The sequence below is a fragment of the Apus apus genome, chromosome 2 (genome assembly GCF_020740795.1).
Source record: "Apus apus isolate bApuApu2 chromosome 2, bApuApu2.pri.cur, whole genome shotgun sequence".
NCBI classification, from domain to species: Eukaryota; Metazoa; Chordata; class Aves; order Apodiformes; family Apodidae; genus Apus; species Apus apus.
The window spans coordinates 79,948,340-79,969,140 of NC_067283.1; the positions used below are offsets into that span (position 1 = coordinate 79,948,340).

The 20,801-nt window shown below is 40.8% G+C and overlaps 1 protein-coding gene across 1 annotated transcript in view; it reads right to left on the bottom strand.

The window, feature by feature from the left end:
• The window catches only part of FBXL7 (F-box and leucine rich repeat protein 7), a 184,266-nt gene extending 163,837 nt beyond the window's left edge, over positions 1-20,429 (bottom strand). The window contains exon 1 of the mRNA XM_051612252.1: positions 19,943-20,429. Within this exon, the coding sequence (XP_051468212.1) occupies positions 19,943-19,979 (37 nt within the window). The 5' untranslated portion in view covers positions 19,980-20,429. The remainder of the gene's footprint in view (positions 1-19,942) is intronic.
• Positions 20,430-20,801: the final 372 nt, after the last annotated feature.

Here is a 20,801-nt window from a genome sequence, read left to right on the forward strand (position 1 = left end):
TGAAGCTGCAGCAGTCCCATGTGATAGAAGCAAAGTATTTGATAAAAACCTAATTCAGGGTAAGATGAACTCAAGCAATGATACGCTTCAAAGCTTTTACTGTAAAAATGTTTTATAAAACCCATCCCTTATTGAGAGCTATTGAAAGCAGATGAACAATAAAAATGCTTATGCAGCGAGAAAAATAAAAAGCTTAGAGAAAGACAGGTTTACTTCTTACGGTCCCTAAATTCAATAGTTAGGGATGCATTATACATGTGACAAAATTGAATTTCAGAACCCTAGAAGGGCACTTCATAATTCAACACAAATTTATGGATCTTCAATTAATTTTCTCATCTTGAGAGGCGTAGTTCACACGACTACGTTAATACATTGTCACACAACAAGGCTGCACTTCTGTAGTGGAGCTAGAAAAGCAGCCTTTTAAAGCAAGGGAAAAAAAGACTCAGTCTTAAATGGAATTTCTCATACTGCTGCTGCTCTGGGGCTCAACCACAAGGTGTCAGGAAACAGCATTTTAGAAAACTGCAGAGATACATGATCACAGTTTGCAGGATTTAATTTTTAAACACAAAGACTGCAGCTTTTTGCTTCTTCTGACTGCTGTAGTTGTAATATTTCACATAAGGAGCAGTGACCTAACACCCATATATCTCATATTCCTGCTTCAAGTATAGGTCATACCCCTAAAAAAAAAAAAATTCTAGCTTACAGGTTCTGTCAAATAACTCTTCATGTGATTCCATTAAACTATTCTTTCTTTGGAATTCACTAAGGGGAGCTGTGGCGAATAGGACACCAGGCTACAAGGGATCTCTTGTTTCAGCCAGTACTTGTATTTCTGGCTTAGTGCAAAGATACTTCCAGGAATGTTTTTAGTGAGAGCAATCTTGTCCATACAGCCCTTTTCTTCCAATTCCTACTTCTGCCACTGTTGATAACTACCATTAAGATTTAAATTTAAATAATTTTGCTTTAATCATTAAATTGCCACTTGACAAGCCCTGAGCTCTCAGTCTTAAGGGATAAGCATCACCTGCAACACTTCTTGGGATAAGAGAAAATAATTAGTATTAAACTCCACAACAGAAGTATAACAGCACAACACACAGAGCACCTCTCTGATGAAAACCCACACAAAAAGGCACTGCTCTGAAGGACAAACACTCACGCACCCACGTTAGAGGAAGGCAAGGAGTCCAACAGGAGCACATTCTCACAGGTCAAGTACACATCTTGAGTTAGCACAGAGCATGCTAATGAAACTCAAGGAATCAATCACTATTTGAGGTAAGTATCAACCAAAACCAAAGACATTCAAGTCTAAATAGCATTTTTGCATCACACATGTGCAAACAACATTTTAAGATCAAAGTGGGACTTAGCTAAAAGTGAGGCATAAATTACTTTGCAACATTTTCTTGTCATTAAACATTCAAAGCAGCAGCAACTCCAGTCTATTTACTATAGCCAAAAGCTCAGATTTAAATTTTATTTTTTTTTGTATTCATGCATCTGTTTAACCTAAAGATTAGACAGTCTCAGCTGCAAGAAAATAGAAGGCAGAAAATGCAAACAACTTTGCTCTGAGGTGAGTGGACTTGCAAACCTGGCAGGTAATTTATCTTTACAGCAACACAGGTGAAGTTTTGCCAAGCTTGAAGATTCCTAATTAGTTGAGGCAATAAAGGCCCACCCAATATCAATTTTCCCATACTTAAATAGAATATCTGTCCTTAGCATCCTCCACTACCATCTGCAATTAACTAGCAAGAGGAAATGAAAACCATTTATTCTACTAAGTGAAAGTGGAAGAAAATCCTGACTACAAATTTGCCTGCAGCTCTGGTACCTACTTAAGAACCCACCTACAGTGTTAGGAGATTTTGGAAGAAAGCAGAAATTTTTCCTTTTTCTATTTAGCAATCTGGCTCTGAACTTCTGGCTTCATTTCCCCCTCTGCTTTTCTGGAATGAAAGAGTCTTGATCCAGTTTAGTCACCAGATTTATGATAAATGTTCAACAGAGACCCAGTGGGCACAGCAAGGCCCAGTTCTGTCACTTTGTTTCAGAGGAGTTTGCTGGCTGCTATAATTTAGTTGGCCTTTCTTATTTCCTGTGCCTCTCACAGACAATAAACTGAAATATTCCAGACATTACTTTTTGTCTGGATCCCAAGAAGCATTTTCAAAACAACACAAACACTTGCAGTGCCCACTCTGCCCCCATTTCTCCTCAGACTACATATAGAAGAGAAATCCTCACAGTCCTCTGAGAAGACTGTGCCATTAACCAAGGCAAGAATGGCTTCATAACCACTTGACGATTTACTCAAAAGGGATTAGGAGATTTAAAGAAAAATTCTTCAGGCTGTTAAACACTTCTGAACAGTCTCAACTAGACAAATACAGAAAAATAACACTACCTGAGCTTCAAAGAGTCAAGCAGCAGTTGCAGCCAGCAAACCATCTCCACATGGGACCATATTCAAGGTTTTACTTACTTTGAAGACAGCCATTGAACTATGAAGAACTGCTGTCAGACTTTACAAGAGTGCAATGGATTAACAACCAATTCAAGCTTGTCAGAGACAAGCAGTAATGGTCATGTCACAGAATACAATGAGATTAATCTAGACTGATCTTAGATTGAAGTTTGCTTTCAGCTGCAGAGAGACAATTTGAGAGGCAGCTCTGAAGAAGCAATACCAAATTTGACCCAAAACTCCTACATTCCTTTGGCAGCTTCTGGATGGATTCCTCACCTGTTCTGTTTTCAACTTCATTCAAAGCCCTAAGAGGGAAAATTGGAACATCTTTCTTACCTAAGCTTAACTGTCGCAACATTGTTAAAGAGCTTTGCAACAGTTCATGCTTCACATAGCCCAGGAAGTAATTGAACGGCCAAGATGGGTTTTTTTTATAAAATACTTTTGAAAGCCTTTGTGTCACTTTCATAAATGGCGTTATCTATCTGTACAATGTTATAAAATCATAAATACATTACACTTCAGAATCTTCAGAAGAAACGACAAAACATAAGATAGGAAGAGTTTTCCATTTACCATTTACAACAGATGAAATCTGTTCAGAGGAGTTTTCTTATGTCTGCTATAAAGAGTTAGTTGTCAAGAAAAATCAAACCAATGATACACTTCCCAAATTTGGTAGGAAGCACTGAAGGACTACCTGATGTGCCAGATCCTTCAGGTGTCTTGGACTATGATCAAACAGGAAAGATAATATTAAGCTGCTATCTCTAGCTACTCTAGTAGGTAGATAATATCTAGCTACTCTAGTTCTTTATACGTGTTGGAAAAGAGAAAGATAATAGACAGTCCTTTATTAAATGGAAGACAGCAACAAAGTTCACAGAAGCTATGGCTGCACAAATGCCCTTTATAGGAGTTACTCTGCCATTGCTCAGATGTAGCATCCCTGTCTCTTCCACCACAGAACACCAAAGAGTTGCAGGGGAATAGCCAGTTTCTTGCACCTGGTGTCTTATCTCCACCAAAAGAGAATTACACTAAGAACACATTGAATCAATACATGAATTTCAATTCCCCAACTTTTCAAGGGTATAGCCCTACAAAAAAAGCCTAGGGCTGTCAAATTTCAGTGTGTCAGTTCAACACACTACATTAATATATATTAACACAGAGCATTAGTGTTAGCATTAAATCAAGACAGTACTAAAGCTTTTAATACCAGGGAAGGGAGCATATAGATAAAAACTTGTTAAGCAACACAAACCACCAAAAATAAGTAAATAAAAAAATTAAAAACAAACAAAAAACAGTGCTGATGAACAGAAGATCTACATAAACCAGAGAGTTGAAGATGCATGCATCTGTTCAAGAATACAGATTTTGTCACAATTTCTTTGTTTCTCAGTCTGACATTAAAAAGTCAGAGGGCATATCTTTTCCTTTCCTTCTCTGTGAAGCTATGAAAACATGGTAAACTGTTTATGAAAAATGCAATTAGTTGGTTTCTGGTCTGCTGGCAACTAGAGTTATCAGAACTGAGCTGAGGCATTTCAGAAGATAACCAGGATTTAATGACTTTCCTGTGTAACTGACAAGGGCTAAATAGGCTCAAGGAAAGTACAGCAATTCTGGTTTCCAGTCTCCTTAACATATTTCATTCTTGCATCACTTGTGCTGGGTTGTTTGCTTTTTTTCTTAAGGCACAACTCAGTACATTTGATTGTCCTTATCAGAATATTGCATTTAACTAAAAAAATAACAATGCAGTTACATGACTCGAATTATTTCAGAAATAAGCTATCCATTTTAGATCACAAATGCTGATCACAGAAAACTGAAAATCATATTCTCAGCCTTAACTCTTCAAAGCTATTTTACTGGGACCAGATTGAAAACTACTTTGAGGATTCCTGCTGCCATTCTGGAGTTGAAAGTCTTAGAAATTCAATTAGCTTAGCACATACACCAAGAAGAAACAGGAGGTCTGAAGGAAGTTGTGAATGCTTTATTATTTTTTTTAATACACTGCACTGTTAAACTAGAAGGCCAGAATATCAACAACACTGCATAGTGTGAATACACATTTTCTCCATTATATAGATTCCTGTTACAGAACCTAAAATTTCAAGCTTCCTAAAGAATTTTGTGGTTCAGGTATTTCTATTCTCATCTGACAGCTTTGCAGATGTCCAAAAAACATTCCTCATGTTGTAATCCTGGTATCACTAACACAGGGTTTCAGCTGTCTGGCAGGCAAACTCAAAATCTAAATGCAAGAATTGGCATATTAAGGTTTGGAGGTTTTTGGTTGGCTGGTTTGTTGGGGGGGGGGGAGGTTGCTGGGTGTTTGGTTTTGTTTTTACTTTCTATGGCTTAATCATAAAAGACATTTTTAAAAGTCCTTATTTAAAAAAAAAAAAACCTTTTTTAAAAAGCAGTAGCTCATTTCAGAGGCAACAGGCTCAGCCATACCATGAGATAGGTTCCCTTTCTCAAAACTGATGCAAACTCAGTTTTGATATTGCTGTAGAGGAGAACAGCAGAGAACACAAACTCATTTGCTATTTTTCAACTGTTTTCAATCATCCAAACACACACGTAGAACCAGGAATACCTCAGTTCACTAGTGAAACTGATCAACCTGCTATCTGCAAGGCATTAATTCAAAGGAACTTTTTATTAATTTAAGGGAAATTTCTGCTGCATACCTGCTAAATATTTCTTGTAGGGCCCAGTACAGATTTTTCTTTTTATCTTCTGCATACACACACCTTTCCACTGCGATCCTGCCTCTTTGTGCTTTTAGCTGTAAGACTCAAGAGACTCTAGAATCTGTACTTGAGATTTCATTTTTTTCCCAAAACCTCCTATTATCAAGTCTACAGCAAAGAAAAGGTTTTACACAAAAATCTTTGCATTGAAGCAGCATATGTTTTACCATACATAAATGCTGGGAAAGAGTAATCTTCATCTTCAAATCAGCAAGTTGATCTGAATACCTACCTTTGGTAAAGCGGGGGAGAAGAGGTGGAACAACTTTGTTCGTCTTAGTTCTGATATCCACTACTACCAACTAAAGAGTAGTCCCCAGTTCTTCCACAACCCTACTTGATTTAAGTAGCGATTATCTATCTGCATTGGCAACATACGTTCAAACCTATGAGGATGGAAAAGAGAAAGCAGCTGTTCTTGCTGTTAACAAAAAAAAAAAGTTTATTGAACACTACAAAACCTCTAGCAGATCAAATTTCAACCAGATGAAGTATAGTACCTGCAAGAACTATGAAGCAGAAACTATGTATATGTTTTCATCCTGTGAAAGGGTAAAGCCCTACAGAGATGGGAGGAACTGCAGCAGGCTTAAGGGACAACTGGGAAGAGTTGAGTGCAACGGTATCACAGAGCAGCATTGCTCCATTATCATACAATTTATGGAGAGTATACTAAATCAAAGCAGTCTAGAAATCAATGCAAACCCTGAGAATTCTTTGCATTTGCCTTTGAGCTCTCTCACTGCTCACCCTGCAGCTCCAACAGTGCTACAAGTTACAAACACAAAGACCAAAGCAGATTTGTCATACAAAACTGAAAATAAAACAGAGCTCACTTGTTTAAGTGTTGTCACGCTGCCTACGAGCTAAGGATTCGTGTGAAATACTGAGGAACTCCAGAGACACCAACCCCTTCCCCACCCTGCCCTTCCTTATGTGGGTACATAAAACAGGCTTCCTCATCAGCCATCTGGGACTGTAGGGCTAGATTACTACATACCAATAGCTAAGAGTGATCTATCCTATCCATTACTGAGAGTTTCTGTACTAGACTGTGTTTGTTATTTCTGGAGAATGCTACCTACCTGAAGATTTCACCACGTTAGATAAAAGACTTATCTTGAACAAAACAACTGCTTTTGGGTATGAGCCAGTAGACTTGAGGGCTCTCCTCACAGGACTGCCCAATGGCCAAGTACCACTACTTTCAGCCCTTGGTAAATATAGAGGATGTGTTAAACTAACAAAGAAAAAACCTAAAAGAATGAGTTATATTGATTACACAGGGATTATACCTGTGTCTGGGCAATGCCAAGCAAAAATACATGCTGGGTGGTGAATGGATTGAAAATAGTCCAAAAGAGAAGGACTTGGATGTGATGGTGGACAAGAAGCTCGACATGAGCCAGCCATGTGCACCTACAGCCCAGCAAGCCAGCTGTGTCCTGGGCTGCATTAAAAGAGGCGTAGCCAATAGGTCAAGGGAGGATGATTCTCCCCCTTTACCTGGCTCTTGTGAGACCCCACCTGGAGGACTATGTCCAGTTCTGGAGCCCCCAACATAAAAAGGACACAGAGCTGTTTGATAAAGTCCAGAGGAGAGCCACAAAGATGATCAGAGGGCTGGAGCACCTCTCCTGCAAGGACTGGCTGAGAGAGGTGGGGCTGTTGAGCCTGGAGAAGGCTCTGGGGGGACCTCACAGTAGCTTTCCAGTACATGAAGGGGCCTACACAAAAGCTGAGGAGGGACTTTTTACAAGAGCTTGTAGCAAGAGGACAAGACGTAATGGATCAAAACTGGAAGAAGAGAGATTTAGGTCAGACATTAGGAGAAAATTCTTTAGTGTGAGGGTGGTGAGACACTGGAACAGGTTGCCCAGGGAAGCTGTGGAAGCCCCATCCCTGGAAGTGTTCAAGGCCAGGTTGGATGGGGATTTGAACAATCTGGTCTAGTGGGAGGTGTCCCTGCCCATGCAGGGGGTTGGGATTGGATGACCTTTAAGGTCCCTTCCAGCTCAAACCATTCTATGATTCTTTGATTCTATGATTTCCTCCAAGCTCCACTTGCTACACATAAGCCAGCCCATACAGGGTTAAAGCACAATTGTGTGAGGATTCTTCTCCCAAGTTCCTTTTTAGAGACCTGGCCTTGGATCAAAAATACTTCCTAAATTTTCAAAATCCTTCACAATTTGTCTTACACTTCCTCAAAACCACAGATGGCTGGCATTAGAAACAAAGCAGTTATCAGTCTTAATTCAATTCAAGAAAAGACCAGGCGCTGTGTCCTACCTACCACATTCCTTTCAGCCAAGTGCTCATACCTCAATTTTCTTCCTAATTGAAACATGGGTAGGATTAATCAATGCTTAAAAGGCACAAACAGACAAACCACACAACTATTAACAGCCAACTCTGCTATGTGAAAGGCTCCTGTGTGTGACCAGACTTGTTCTGGTTTAGATTCTAATCCAGTGGAAGTCAAACTTGACTTTCTAGGAATGTTTTTGCTCATGTAGGGATTTAATGAAGAAACCCTACACTTCAGTGAAGGACACAGAAGGGGGGAGGGCAGGAGGATATCGTATCCACAGAAGGGCATGAACTTGTTTTCTATAGAAAACAAAGCTGGGCAAAATGAAAGCAGAAAACCCAGAAATGTACAGGTCTGCAACATTTACTTGTCCCCATATTCTGCTGCCAACATTTCTTCCTGTGCTTAAAACTGGTAATCGATAGAGTGGTTCAATTCCACTTAGTTAACTGACCCACAATGAGACAAACATGTACCATTTTTAAGATGCTGGCCAGTGGTGCCAGCTCTCTGAGACAGAAATGCAGCTTGGCACAGTAGGTACAGAAGGAAATTACATCATTACTAAAACCCTAAATCAATACTCGATCCTTTAATCAATACATTCCTGGACAATCAAACAAACGAATCTCACCCCTTACCCACAATTTCTGTGCTACTTCTTGATCAGCTCTAAGTCCATTCACAGTTGGATAATTTCTCAGATAATAGAAAAACTGTCTCACATAGTCTCCTCAAACCAGAGTCAAAATGGGAAAAATTAGTAATTGTTTGAGGAAGAGGAAGTCTCACATTCACCTTTGTTCCAGCAGTTCCTGGCAGGAGAAATAAACACCCAAAGCAAGCATTCATGTTTCTCCATAAAGACAACCACACAGTGCAACAAAAGGTACACCCACAGGAGAACAGAGCAATAATTTCCCAAGAGAAATTAAGACAGAAGTAAAATATTCTGCTCATGCCTAATGAGTGCCAAAGAAAACTTTATACTGGTCTATGCCGTATAGTCTGTACATAAAAAATGGAAAGAAAAACTGGTTTTAAATAGTCACCTCTAAAGTCTTTTATGTTTGAACAATTCAATTCTGTCATTGCGGATGTAGTTCTGATCCCAATACCCTTCATAGAGCTGATTATGTCACACTGCATTTAGCCTTTAATCTTTCTCTAAAAGAGTTACCCACTCTCCCACACAGAACAAATGTTCAAGGAATAGATAATGCTAACAGGTGAATTCACCTAAAAGTAGCTTTTCAGTTCTAAAACCAAAATGTAAATTCCATAGCCAAGTAGTGTAAGGCACAGCAACACCCAAAACCTGCTGTATATGGCTTCAGTTTTAAATTTAAGATTTTAAACTAAGGAGGATCTACTAGCACTTCAGAGCATTAAAAATTAATTGTGTCAACTGGCAATGATTTTTTTTCTTTTCACAAGAAAATTTAAGACAATCTCATTTCATTATTTCACTTACTAAAAATACGCTGTTTCTTCTGAGCTTGAGTATTAGCCTACCCTTTGCTTTGTCATTTAAATGGGGGATTTCAATCCTTTTTGATCCAATTCTAGAATATGTAGAAAGAAGCAAATCTTTAAACCAGTAGAACATGGATTTCTGTCAAGTATTTTTACCAGTCTTGGCAACAACTTGAAAACTACATAAATTCATTCCTGCCGTTACTAATACAAATATTACTCTGCATTAGTTCAAACAATCTTCATTTTCTAGGAGTGCAAAAAAAAAATGTGATCCTGGGCTAACTGTTCCTTCTGAAGCAAGCAAAACTCCATCGAAGAAGCTTTAATAAAAGCACAGACCATTTATGCTGCCAGAAACAGCAACAATAAAAAGAAACCTAGAGCCAGATTCTACCACCGCAACTCTTAAGAGGATTCTTCTATTTTATCAGTTCTCTGCCAAGAAAAAACAGTCATTGAGAGAGACCGAGCTTCTTTATACAGTGGAAATGAAGACTTCTTTCTAACCTTAATAATACAAGGTAAAAAAAAAATTATATATATATAGCTGAAAAAACTCCAAACCAGTTGTAGACAAGTTTACAGAGCACTGTTTAGATACTCAACTATTATAAGACAGCCTTACCACTTGCCAGAACTGGCTACAGTTGAACTCTACTGCTTCTGAAAGCCTGGTAGCTCCTTTTGCAAACCTAAGTAACCAGTGGAAGTACAGAAGAATCAAGTTAGGGAACGTTTCAACAAATTGGACAGACATAAATCCAAGACACCTGATGGGATGTACTTCTGAGGGCATGGCAATTATCTTACAAAGGTCGTGGTAATCAGGAGAGGTCTTGAGGAAGGGACAAAAGCAAAAACCACCTCATCTTCAAGAAGCGCAGGGAGAACAATCTAGGGAATCACATGCTGGTCAGCCTCATCTCAGTCCAGGAAAAGTGACAGAGCTTCCTGGAAAACATTTCTGAGCGAAGAAGGTGAACAGGAGTCACTATTGTAGATTTATAAGCTGCTCATGCCTGACCAACCTTTACAGATATCAATAATGAAAGGACTGGCTCAGTGGATGAGGGGAGTACAGCAGATGCAGTTTATCCTGACTTCAGTAAAGACTTCCCCACTCTGCTTCTCATAGCACCTTCCAAGACAATTTGATGAAGAACAGACTAGCTAAATGGACAGCGAGACAAACTGAAAACTGTCTAACCCACTGAGCTCAAACTGTTGTGATTAGCAGCCTGAAGCACAACAGGAGCCCTGTCACTAGTGATGACCTGGATGATGGGACAGAGTGCACTCTTAACAAGTTCACAGATGAAAGAAAACTGGGAGGAGTGGCTTTTACACCAAAGGGTTGCTGCCATTCAAGGGACCTCAACAGAATGACAAGTGGGCCGATGAGAGCCTCAGGACAATAGTTCAAGAAAAGCAAATGCAGAGTCATGCACCTGGTGAGGTATAAACAGCTGGAAAGCAGCTTGGTAGAAAAGGATTTGGGTGTTCTGGTGGATAGAGAGTTGAACATGAGCCAGCAGTGTGCCCTCACAGCCAAGAAGGCAAACTATATCCCAGCCTGCATTGCTGGTAGGAAGCATTGCTGACAGATTGAAAGAGTTGATCCTTCACCTCTTCTCAGCACTGGTGAGCCTACATCTGGAGCACTGGGTCCAGTTCTGGGCTCCTCAGTACAAGAGAGACATGGACACATGGGAGAGATTCCAGTAGAGACCCACAGATATAATTAAGAGAATAGAATATTTGACACAAGAGGAGAGACTTACAAGAGCTAGGGCAATTTACACCCGAGAAGAGAGAGCTCAGGGGGAATCTTATCAATATGTATAAATATCTGGAGAGGGGAGAGAGTGGAGTTAACAAGACAGACTCTTCTCAGTGATAGCCAGTGAACAAACCAGAGGCACAAACTGAAATATGAACACTTCCATTTCAACCTAATAAAGCATTTTCTTTTGGACATGTTCTGGGTTTTGGTGGTTTGTTTTGTGTTCAGTTTTGTGGTTTTTTTTAATCTACAGATGACTAAGCACTGGAACAGGCTGCACAGGGATGTTGAATCATCTCCATCCTTGGTGGTGCTCAAAAAACTGCACATGGTTCTAAGCAACAGGTTGGATTAGAGATCTCCAGAAATGTTCCTTCCAATCTGTGAGTTTGTATAACTCAGGTTCTAAAGCAGACATCAAGATATGGCCAGGACTTGACTGGAAAATGTCATAATGTATTTTTACTGCCTGTCCTGATCTCCACTGGCAGTCAAGTATTCCAGAACAAAAGAGCAATTCCTCAGCAAGAGGACAGATGAGGACTCTAAAGCTTACTGACTACACAAGAGTACAATCAAACATGAATTAAGGAGGAAGGTCAGCTAGACCTTCTTGACATAGAAGAGCATATTGTTAGTTTCAAGTTAATGCTAGCATGGCTAACTGGAATTAAAATCCTTCTGCTCTGAGGCTTTTACTTGTACCTCTTTTAGTATATCCTAAAGTTCCAAAAATTCTAAAAGCATGAGATGTAGTAGTATAATATCAACAATTTTCACCACATATTTCAGCAAAAGCTTATCGTTTCCATCATCTTGGTTTGAAACAAGTTATGTTGATGCCACAAGCAACTTCCTTACAAGCTGTCAGAGAAAAGGCAAATGAAATACAGAGAACAGAAATCTATTTTGCTAGATACTACAGAAAAGATGATCCATTCAGTCCCTCTGTTGGTGACCAGCTGTGACTTTTGTCTTGCACTCCAGTGGTGTGCTAGATGTAGTACTACCATCATTGCACCAGAGACAAAACAACTTACTTCATTATAAGAGCCACAAGACTCTCAAATACATGCACTTTCTGCTAATCAGTTCCCAAAACAGTTTTACTATCTCTCAAGGATAGGATTTAATGAAATACTACTTAAGTAATTATTACACAATTCAAGGAAAAAACAAACAAACAAAAAACAAAACAAAAAAACCCACACAAACAAACAAAAAAAACTCCTCCAAGTTCCTCTGTCCCATACAGTCACACTCAGACAGAAAGAGGATGATGTGCAATCTGGCAACAAAGTAGTATGAGAGCTTTAAATAGATGGTTGCCTTCTACACAACGTGTGCAGTCATACAAACAATAAAAGTCTGGGCTCCCCACAAGCTGAGAAGATTACACTTGTAATATGACAACTAGATTTGATCCAAATTCTCCTTTCACTGTCAATCAAGCCTGTGTGAGTCAATCAAAAGCAATTCCTCACAGTTAACTACCGTTGATATTATGCCAGTGTTTCTGGCTTCTCCATTTTCTTTTCTTTCTTAAAAAAACAAGCAAAGACACCTGAGCTGCTCCTTTTATATCATCATCTGCAAATTTCATTTGTGTTTTTACAGGAAGAAAGAAGGAAATTGAGGAAAATAATTTTTAAAATTGATTAACTGAAAAGAGTATTAAAAAGCCTTCCTCCAAGCTACTACACTGCTTGAGAGGACTTCAGTATAGTATTCCTGCAGCTATTATACATTTGTACACAAATTCTCAAGAAAGAAAAGAGTCACATGATTTAAGATGTTGATATGACAAATTTATGTATTGTAGACAGGAATTTCCTGATTCAAAACATGGGCATGAAAGAGAGCTTCCTGTTTCTCTCTTTACTCCAAGAAGGGTCTTTGGAAGGGTTTGCTAGCACAGCCTGCCTAGAATACAGAGCTCCAGGTTAAGTACTGTACTACCACGCACACTACTAAGGAGATGATGGCAACGTAAGTCCAACTACATGACTCTTCTTCTCAAGAGTGTCACTGCTTCTGAATGCAAGTGGCTGTATCTGTTGCATATTTTCCTATCTCAATTCTGAAAACAGATGTGTTGGAAAACAAACGCTTCCCACTATGCAAAGCTGAACTAAAATCAGAGCAGTAGCTGATAGGCGACTATAGATTCTTCTGTCTGAAAGTCCATGCACATAAATGAAACCAAAGGTTGCATTTTTGGTGAACAGTGCTGTTGAACACAGAAGGAAAAAGACTCCTAATGCCAAGCAGCTCCCTACAGTAATTATTCAGGTCAAATAAATACAGATACATGTGTTAAATATCCATTTGAATGCACTAGTAATCTTGTAACATGGGTTTCAACTTGGTGGGGTGGGTAAAAAGCATATAGGAAAGAAGAAAGAAAGAAAAATACCCAGCATTATTCTCCCTATTTAGTTGTTTGAGGCAGAGGTAACAAAAGTGTGCAGGGTGAAGAGATCTACTTTTGGCAAGAAATTACAATTGCTGAGCTTGGACACTGGCACAGAGTTGGAGCTTTTTCCTTAAATATCTTTCAGACACAGCCAACTCAAGCCTTTCCTTTAAGACACTATTTGAAACTGCATATCCCAGGTTTTCCTACAGTTCAGTCTATGTAACACAGTTACAACGTTTCTTGACAACTGCATATAGAAGATACATGACAGTATTTATCTGATTGGCACAATGTAGTCCTGTTTATTTCTTCTTTACAGTTTTCTTGAAGACCCTTAGTTTAGGCAATAAGCAGACCTTAATTTCATGAGAGGAACAGCCACGGTTCCCTGCTGAATTATTCTTCTGAATGAACAGAAATCTAGAGATACAGACACCATGGTGGCAAGCAGGCAAGAGATACAATCAAAGGTAATGGGGACTTTGTTAATGACCTACAGCATAACATCAAGATGACAACACCTCCTCTATGCTTCAACTGCTTCAAGGAGATCTTGCATAAAACTGTCCTTAATGTGATGTCTATGCTAGGAGTCACAGGTAGACTCAGAACTAAAATGAGGGGTATGATCAGACAGAACTAATAGCTTTTCCCCAAGATCAGCTACAACACCACCATTACTACTCAACCTAAATGCTACTCGCATAACAAGGTGCCACAGAATGTCTATCCAATCACAAGTTGCACATCTATATTCCTAGAAAATGTTGCGTATTTCTTTTCCTTATGAACAAGGAACAGATTCTACCAACAGCCCCTCACCCAATTTTCAAGTTTTGAAGGGTTTTACTTACTAATTATATAGTTGCTATAATTTAGCAAAGTACATATCCTGCATTAAAGAATACAGGCATAGCTGACTACAAAACAAAGGGCAGAAATAAACCACATCTGCATTTCAGCCTTCGAATGTCATCCTTTGCCTTCCGCCAATCACTTTCCTAACACAAACAAGACCCACAAAGAAGCAAACCAATTCCTAGTTAGGAATTGTTCGCAGAAGTGAGGAATGCAGAAGTAGCCAAAAGACTGAAAGTGCCAGAAAACAAAGTTATCTGAGGAGATTTCTGGGGTAACAATTTAGACTTAAATCCATATAGCCAATTCTGAATACATGTTTATGTTTGTCCACATGTATCAACTTCAAGATTTTATGAAGTCCAGTTTGGCAGAAGGACTTTTTTCGGGGGGGGAATATACATACACACACATATATATACACCGTCTCAGTCTCTCATTTATTTCCCTGCCCATGGGGAGTAGGTAAAAGACAGGGTAGGACGTGCAAGTCCTAGATCTCTACTACCTTAGCTGAGAGGGTTCTGCTGGAAGTTTTCCACGTCATGCATCACCAGCACCATTTATTCAGACCTCTGACTGGCAGGCAGTTAACTTTTTTTTTTTAATGAAATGTACATAAGAAAGAGCACCCAAGTACTTGCACTTGGCTGAAGCAATCGTCCAAGCCAAAATTTACTCCCTAGAGTACAGTTAGCTTGTATATATTAACAAAAGAGTAATTAAAATACCCTACCTTATCGCAAGAGCATTTTATGAAACAACAGACATTTTATGAAATAACATGCATGCAAGCCACCAAGTTACTTCCTAGAAACCTACAGAGAACATTAGCAACTTTTTAAGCCTAAATCCCCCACAGATCTGTTACTTTGTGTGTATATAAACAAACACATCTTCATACACAGGTTTTTTTTGTTCTTGTTGCTGGGTTGTGGCTGTTGAAGATGTAATGCATGGAGAAGACTTCCTGGGGGGAGGGAGGGTGGTATAATAATCTGATAACTAAATAATTCAATGAAAGCTAATTTACTGTCTTTTCTATTCCCTTACACTTGCTAAGCTATCCTGTGAGGCTCCAACAGATTGTAATGACCAGTACAAACTGATAAACTATTCAAATTTGACTCTTTAAATGCAATAGCTTACCCAACATTAATATAATTTCTCCAGTGTAAGACCACCATATTATAACACATTTCAGACCTGAAATACTGCACCTTAAGTTAATCTACCAACACTTCATGGGGAAACAAATCCTAACACATGCAGAAGTCTATAGGTCCTGAACAACAGCACTTAGAGATTTAAAAGATTTCCACACATCTGATGTGCCAGAACACTTGCCATCACTGAATTAGCAGAGCTCTAATCAAAGGCAGCATTCACATGGAGTTACAGTATCCAACAGCACCTTCAAGAAAGGGGACACAAGTATGAAATCTCAGGTCTGTAAAGCAGACCTGAACCATTCTCCCTGCTGAAGGGAAGGATTTAAGAGAGTAACCTACTCCATAACGAACACAGACAGGCCTGTTTCACCAGTGCTCCACGCTGGCAATCCCTAGAAAGCTTCAGCTACTGAACAACAGTTCACACATCATCAGTTAATGCCACCTTTGTGAACCACATTGCCTGCACTTTGTGGCAACCATATCCTGTGACACAGGCAGGTTTCTTTACCCAAACTATCCAGACCCTAGAGCTACACTTGAATTGTCCCCCTATGTGGTTTGTGAATATAAAATGCCACAAATAAAAGTTTGGAGAAGGAACAATTCCAAAACTGAGTTGAAGTTATTCCCAAGGAGTGTGCATGTAAATCTTCACAAATCAAACATTCAAATTAAAAAAAAAATAGTTTGTCAACAAAGCTTGTGATTCAGGAAGGATGTTGCTTTTCTTGCCTAAGCTGCCATTTCATCTGCTCCTCCCTTGCTGCTCTCTGTACTTGGCAGCAGAAGACCCCTCTATCATATCAAGTCATTCATGATAGCATGCAGATCTGACTGATCTGCTAAAATGTGTCTGCAACCCTTTCTAGGCCAGCTTCTGGAAGGAGATGGGACAGGAAATACTCAAAGGAAGTTTTGTCAAGAACTGCAGCAAACAAGACAGTTGAGTCATTTAAAAAGCATCCCTTTATAAGGTGTGAATACAGATATTGCCAAAAAGTTGTACCATTACTTAGCTGCTCTCAAATTTGACTGGTTCTTGGGTCTCACAATTTAACAAAGTCACCTGGGAAGAAGAAAAGTGTTGAAAAGTTATGGTTATTTTGCAAAGCAGCTCTTCCACCTGAAAGCCATAGCTTCCTTTTGGACATAAGAACACAGATTCCTCCTCCAGCACATCTCACAAAGCCCATTTCCTTATAAAACAAAAACCAATCGATTTTTAAGTCCCTCCCCTCACCTTTTGGTGACCGAGACTCATCCCTTGGTCAGCTGAAGCTCTCTTCAGCAATACACTTTCATTACAGGTCCTTGAACAAAAACACCTAATTTTTGATAGCTTCTAAACCAGATTGTTCTATGATCAGACATGAGGTAGGCATGCCTACTCTTATCTTAAAATCAAAGAACTAAATTAAAGATTAAAAGGTGAATTATCAATCCCTAAGGCAAGAAGAGGAAGGACAACAATAAGTATTCTTGCTAAAGTAACTTGTCATACATTTCCACTGCATAAATGCCTTACAAGAACTGCTCCATGATCAAATGAACAGTTCCCTTCAGTCATGCTATTCAAACACAACTGTTGGAACACATTCAGAAAGACTAACTTCAAGCTTTAACACCTCAGTCAGAATCTGCTGCATGGTAATGATAAGCCTGAAATCTCAAGTTTCATATTTTTCTAGGTAAACAAGCTTTCAGAAATCATCTTCCATAAAGAAACATTTTAAAAGGCAAAATGAAAACCAGAAAAAAAAATTGTACTTAAAAAGAGGTAAAGTCCTGTAGACTAAATTTGGTATGTTGTAATTTTATTTTTTTTAATGAGTGTTGTGTTCATATCTGATCTGCATGACCTGATCTTTCAGAGAAGCAATTTTATTCACATTAACTTTTTTCTAAAAAAAGTTTTAGCCTTAGAAAATTTAATTTGCAGAAGACAGATACACTCAATGGTGCCAGGAGTTATTCACCAGACCTGGCAAACAAATTAACTCAGACATCTCAAACATCCAACACTCCTGTCCATCTTAATAGGACAAGTATAGCTTCTAATACAATTTTGTTTGATAAAGCCTTGGACAAGCATGTAAATAAAGTCAGTACAATGTCATTTATGCAATTAGTCAAAATGTTTAGACAGTTGCCTTATTACATATACATTGTAGAGATGAATTAAAAAAAAATTGTCTAGTACAGGTAAGTGTAACAATGTAACAACCCATGCAAAATGCAATTTTCTAGTAAGAAAGGTTATCTAGCATTTTAGAAGTGGTATCTTGAGCAGGAGTTTTCCTCTCCCTAAAGTATTTCTTCAGCTTTGAGATGAGAAGCAATTCAAGGAAATTCCTGATCTTCCAGTGTTTCCACAGTAGATGGCAAGGCTGCATGAAAAACAACAGCCACTTAAAAAATAATGTTCTGAAATCTCACTTAAAATCTTAACAAACAGCAAATGAGAAAACAGCATTCAAGAGGTTCAACTAACAAAGGTACTTTTCTCCATCCCTAAAATGGCACACTGCAGTATAACACTAGCCTACAAAGCCCACTATGCTGAAAACCATGTACCACATCTCTAACCATGGATACCACTCTATGCAACCCAGAGATACAGGCTGCTCCTGAAGCACACAGCAACTAGGTGTTTCCTCAGAGCGCGACACCCCTCCGCCTGGAATCACAATCACATCCTGTTACAAAGCAACTTTTATGGCAACTAAGCAGTTCAGATGCTAAAGAAGCCCCAGTAGCTTATGAAAAAAGGCCTCCCTTCATCAGATTCACAGTTGCTCTCCTCTGCATCTCCCAGAAATAAAGCTGCAAGCAAGAGCTTCTCTGACTGTCACAGGAATTGATGACACACAGAAGTGGCTGGGGTACCCAGATCTATGAGCACAGTAATGATGCATGGGACAAGTTACCTACATTGGAAGACAAAAGTTTTGGCCATGGAGTTTGGGGTGTTTTTTTATTTTCTTTTATTTGTAAACTAGTATTCTATCTAGGTAATCTGTACTGCTACGGTTAATTTACCAAATGGAGTTCTGCACTCCCGGGATCCAACCTCCATTCCAAGTGAAGTAAAGTGGTGAATTAATTAATAATATCCTAGTTACACCGATCCTCCCCTCCCTCACAGTTCCTGTCAGGTAGTTCTGGAACAGTGAAGCTCCTCTCCACTTCATTGAGGGCTCCCAAAGACTCATTGTGCAACACATTCTTCCCCTAAAATAGTACACTAATCGAAGCAAGCATTCATCTGAACTCACAGAAAAGCTCAGGGATGCAGCCATGCCTTCCTATCATCCCACTAAACACCCCTTAGCAACATGATTTTTTGCAAGTGACCAGAACTATCAACACTGACCCTTTCAAGTCTGGGGACAAACTAGGATTTCCCCTTTCAGAAGGAATGCAATTTGATTGCAACTTCCAGGTTCACCCCATTTAAGCACAAGTTATTCTGGTGATGGTACCAAGTGATTGAAATGTCACAACAGTGAGAATATCTTTAGCTTAAAGCTTCTGATTTCTTCAGCTCTTCTGAATGCGGAGCTCTTTGGCAATAAACTAAAGGAACTGCAGAGAAGTGGTGGGTTTCCCCTTTCCTTTTCACAATCTTCGTGCATATTTTGGATGTGAGAGAGGTGTATCCTTTGGCAGTTTCCTGCTGGACACCCAAAGAATCAAGCAAACCATAGGACCATGTCCCTAGCTCCACCCACGGACCCTCAAAGAAACAACCAAACCAAAAATAAACAAAAAAACAAAACCCACAACAAAACAAAAAATAAAAACAAACCAACAAAAAAAAAAAAAGGGGGAGGGAGGAGGAGAAGATGTGGTGATCCTGCATAGTCACCTCGTACTATGAAGGAAAGACATATATTCTATATAGTTGCCTAAATACTAGGAGGACAAGACATAGATAAGAAAGTTAAAGAACACTTAAAACTAGCTGGCAGGAAGACAAAATTTCTGTACTTGCCATTGGTTTGCCTGACCCCAGCTGATTGTTCCAGTAGTCCTTCACACCAGCAGCAAAGCAGCTGAAATTCATCCCTGATGCAACTCCAGCGAGACTAATAGGTTTCCACAAGAATGAATCAGGCCCTGTATATCTAAAACCAAACTCACTCAAGTTTCTCTGAAGCGAAATTGCAGGAGTACAATCTATGGGTAACAGCTGGAGAACATTAACTCTCCCCCCTTTTCCTGGGGTGTTTTTTTTTTTTTTTTCTGTTCAGACAGGAAGCAGTCATATACCATACTGCATAATATAAGGATCCTGGGATAGAAAGACAAGTCGAAAAGGATTACAAAGAGCGCTCCAAAAGTTCGTGGCGAAGTTACGCTGCCATAACTATCCCCCGAGCTGCCTCCACATCGGAAGCCGCACCGCTACGGCTACATCATGAACGGAGACAGAAGTTGCCTCCCACCTCTTAAAGAAAAACATAATTAACGGTATTTTAAGGGCTTCAGCGCAGCGGGAGCCCGAGGGTCGTGTCCTGGTTCCCGGGGGGATGGGGAGGGAAGAGGAGGTGCCCGGGCCAGCGGCCGGGTCCCCCACCGCGGCCCCACCGGGACCCCCTCCCCACCTCCTCCCGGCAGGGGCCACCCCGCTCTCCCCCTCGACTCACCCTCGCTGCCGTACTGCTTGCCATTGTTCGCGCCCATCCTGCCGGCTTCATGCTCGCCGCCGCCTCCCCACGCCGCCGAGCAGCATCGCTGCCGCGGGGCGCCGAGCGGCCGCGGCCGAGGGAGGGGAGCCGGGCTGCGGGGCGGGGGGGCAGCGGGGAGGGACCCCCAGGAGCCTTCACGGCGACATGTCCAAAGCAGCCCTGCGATTTCCTCCGCTTCTTCTCAGGTAGCCGACACCCTCCTCCTCCTCTCCCCCCAACAAAACAAAAAACCAACCAAACCAACAAAAAATTAAGAAAATTCAAAAATAAAATAAAAAGGAGAAAGAAAGCAAAAATACGCGGCGTTTCCAGTCGGGGTGTCAGGGCAGGGGAGGTGGCTCCAGTGTTATAATCCACAAGCAGGACAGGCGGGCGGCCCTTGGGGCCGGCGCTTGGGCTCCTCCCGTGCTTCGGCGCTGCTCTCCCGTCCTCTCCCTCCTCCTCGCAGCCCCGCACCGCTGCCTCCCCCGGGAAGCCCCGCCAGCCACTTGTTGCCCGGGGAGGCAGGAAGGGGAGACCCGCCGCCGCAGACTTTTGTTAGCGACAGGCGCCTCCTCCCGGCGCCCAGCACGGCCGGGCCGGGGGGAAGAGGTGGAGGGGGGAGGGATGGAGCCGGGAGCCGGCCCCGGCCTTTAAAGACACAGCGCCCGGGCCGGGGGCTTCCCCCTCGACGCCCTTCCTGGTTCGCCCCGTGTCCCTCTGCGCTGCCCCCGCTCCAGCGGGGCTGCCCGGCGCGTCCCTCCTGCTCTTCGCCGTGCCCCAGCTCCGGCCCCGCCGTCCTGCCGCCCTCCTCAGCCAGCGCCCCGCGGAGGGTTTG